General features: G+C 32.4%; 1 protein-coding gene across 7 annotated transcripts in view; it reads right to left on the bottom strand.

The window, feature by feature from the left end:
• Positions 1 to 3,344, bottom strand: part of LOC107678848 (MAP/microtubule affinity-regulating kinase 3) — a 68,132-nt gene that overhangs the window by 19,259 nt on the left and 45,529 nt on the right. For all 7 annotated transcript variants that reach the window (XR_001632976.1, XM_016474269.1, XM_016474272.1 and 4 more), the window contains exons 8-9: positions 2,043 to 2,279; positions 1,417 to 1,536 (exon numbers count right to left, since the gene is read on the bottom strand). Coding sequence is in view for 6 of the 7 variants with exons in the window: in XM_016474269.1 (XP_016329755.1) it covers positions 1,417 to 1,536; positions 2,043 to 2,279 (357 nt within the window). In the remaining variant the exon portion in view is untranslated. The remainder of the gene's footprint in view (positions 1 to 1,416; positions 1,537 to 2,042; positions 2,280 to 3,344) is intronic.

Here is a 3,344-nt window from a genome sequence, read left to right as displayed (position 1 = left end):
CTGATGGAAATTCAGCTTTGCATCACAGAAATAAATTATATTTTAAAGGATATTCAAATAGAAAACATTGTTATATTGTAATAACATTTAGCAAAATTACTGTTTTTTTTCTGTATTTTTTATCAAATAAATGCAGTCTTGATGAGCATAAGAGACTTCTTTAAAAAACATTACAAGTCTTACTGATCCCAAACTTTGACCGGTAGTGTATGTGTATATATATATATATATATATATATATATATATATATATATATTAGTGAGTGGTATAACACACGCTTGAGTGCACAGAGCCTCTCAAATCCTCAATTATTCATCAGCAGATGTCATTTCATTCTGAGTTTCTTGCAACAGGACTATAATTCAGCATGTGCATTATGGGCCGTGAAGTGAACCGTATATAACCTGCACATAAAGCCCCCAAACAATGGAGGCGCTGTTTCACTGGAACTCTGCAAGGGTGTGTCTGGGAATGAGTGTCATGTTAAATTAATTGGGAAGAGAAAGCATGCTGTGATGAAAGTGTGCACTCAGGCTAAAGGTTGTGATGGAGGGAGAATAGAGGGAAAGAGACGAGATGACATGCTTGGGTGTGTTTTTATTGGGAACGTGGAAGAGAGGTTTATGTGTTTTCATTAATCAAAGTGGCACCTTCTATGAACACTGTACACTCTAGAGTCACATTTCTTTTTTAAAACATTAGATGCATAAATTCTTTTTTTTGTAAGACCTACTGAAAATGTTTTATTAACCATAAACTAAAAAAAATTAATGAGAAGTATGTGAAGTAGCTTTTTTTTTAAACATATCAGATTTTTATTTATATGCGAATCCATCGATTCAACCCTGTTACCCGAATTAATGTAGATAAGATTATATAAGAAAAAGTGTTCAAACAATTATTCTCTCTGGTTTTTAAGAAATGAATATAAATCAACATTTAAATTAAAACACTGTCTTTATTATTTTTTTAATTTCATAAACTTCAAATATTTATTTTAGAATTTTTAGAAGAATATATTTTAGAAGAACTTAGAAGTGATCAAACAAACAACATTTAAATTAAATCGATTTAAAACATACAATTTTTTTAATTGTACAATTTTCATATAATTAATTAATTTTATTATTATTATTTATTGCTTGCTGATTTTTGTCATTATACTTACACAGACTAGATGTTTTATTCTTTTGTATATCATTTCATATATAATAAAGTGGCCCATAAAAAAAAAAATCACATAAATTGGATAAAAATTGTATTTAGTCAATTACAATCCACTTAAAAAAAAAAAAACAATATTAAAAAAAAAAAAACTACTGAGCTTCACAAGCATTTTCTGAAAATAAAGCACCTCTTTTCACTGACCAATACATACTTCAGTTGTAGGCTCTATTTATCCTATATGTTCTCACCTCAAGTGTTCCCCGTTTGACAGGGTTCAGCACCAGGAAGCGTTTCAGAAGGTTCTCACAATCAGTCGACATGTAGAAGGGAATTCGATATTTGCCCCTCAACACCCGCTCACGAAGCTCCTGCAGGTAAAATGTAATTTTAATTGTAAAATCTGATCGGATGAGATTTGAAGTCAAATATATGCACACTTGTGGCACACATCTTGAATGCATCACTGATTATAATGAGTTCTATAGTATTTTGTTGCGCCGCGCCGCGCCACGCCACTCGTGTCTGGTGTAGACATGGTATAACATTGGTTTTGCTTTGTTTCACAGAACTAATCGTTGCCTGGGTTGCGTACGTATGTGTGGGGCGGAGCTATCAAAATAGGGGCGAGACCCTTTTGGGGTAGGGGCGTGTTTGTTTTGGTGATTTCAAATGTCAACATTGGCTACCAGAAATCGCTTACCCCACCTTTAAACAAATATAATGCATAACCTCATATGGCTTATTGCTTTAATAAATCACTGATTTCACCCGGGATTTTTCATGAATCACTACACACATCCACAGCTTCTCAGTTGTATGACACTGTGAATGTTTAGGAGGCCAAAAGTGACCTTTCAGGGCTGTGCACACTAACCTTTAGATTCTGTCCATCAAAGGGCAGTGATCCACTGACCAGTGTGTAGAGTATGACCCCCAGACTCCACACATCCACCTCAGGCCCGTCATACTTTTTGCCTTGGAAAAGCTCAGGGGCCGCATACGGAGGGCTGCCGCAAAACGTGTCTAGTTTGTTCCCAATAGTGAATTCATTACTGAAACCAAAGTCAGCGATCTTAATGTTCATATCTGCATCCAGCAGTAGGTTTTCTGCCTGCATGAGAGAACGAGAAGGAGTGAGACAAAGAGTTATTTTTCATGCATATTTCATTTATTAATGATTAACGAAATGCAAAGGGAATTTATAATCTCATCACGTGAAAATTAATATTAATATAATATTATAAATTAATTCAATATTAATTTATTTTTAATTTAAATAAATATGAATTAAATGTTATAACGTTAGTACAATAAAATAATTATAATAATAATGAAACTATAATAATTTTTTGTTTTGCATTGATTTAATTCAATAATATTATTTAATAATTTGAATAAAAATAATTACATTTATACATAATTTTTTTATATGTATATATATATATATATATATATATATAAGAGAAAGAGAGAGAAAGAGAGAGAGAGCGCTTTTTTGTATTGTCTTCAATTTATACACATTTAAGATATATACTATACTAAGATATACTGACTGATTGGTAAATAAATAAATAAATACAAATAAATAAGTAAAAGTTACTAATAATCACAGTGATGAGAGTATAAAAACAAAACACTAAAAAGAATAATTGGAATTATAAAAATTAAAAAAAAGAAAAAAGCAATGGAAATAAATCTGTGTTCTAAAATGATTTTATTTTGGCTTGAAACATGATTGGGACATTTATTAAGTCAGTTTTTTTCACCCAAGAACATTTAATAAGCAGAGATCATTAAATAAATTTTTTTTTTTTTAAATAATGTTTTTTAGTAAAAAAAAAAAATCCTAAAATCCACTGCTTATTTTCAGGTTTAAATTCAATTTAGAATCCCAAACTTTGCACTTGACTGTATGCATAATGTAAATGTCATTTCTCTAATGGCGCTTTTCCACTGCGTGGTACGACTCGGCTCGGTACAGCTCAGTATGGCACGGCACGGTTTGCGTTTCCACTGCACTTTAGTATCGCTTTAGAGTGGGCGGGATTATTCACGTCATTAGTTGCGCCGCCTCTACTGCCGCGACTCCTGAAAAACTTTTTCATTCCGCGTCGCCCCATCAAGCTCTCGCTGGATCCGCTCCTGTGCTATCAACGAGAGGAACGTCTGTACTTCC

The sequence above is a fragment of the Sinocyclocheilus anshuiensis genome, unplaced genomic scaffold, assembly GCF_001515605.1.
Source record: "Sinocyclocheilus anshuiensis isolate Anshui unplaced genomic scaffold, SAMN03320099.WGS_v1.1 scaffold1049, whole genome shotgun sequence".
Taxonomy (NCBI): Eukaryota; Metazoa; Chordata; class Actinopteri; order Cypriniformes; family Cyprinidae; genus Sinocyclocheilus; species Sinocyclocheilus anshuiensis.
This window is presented reverse-complemented; position numbering and strand designations above follow the sequence as displayed.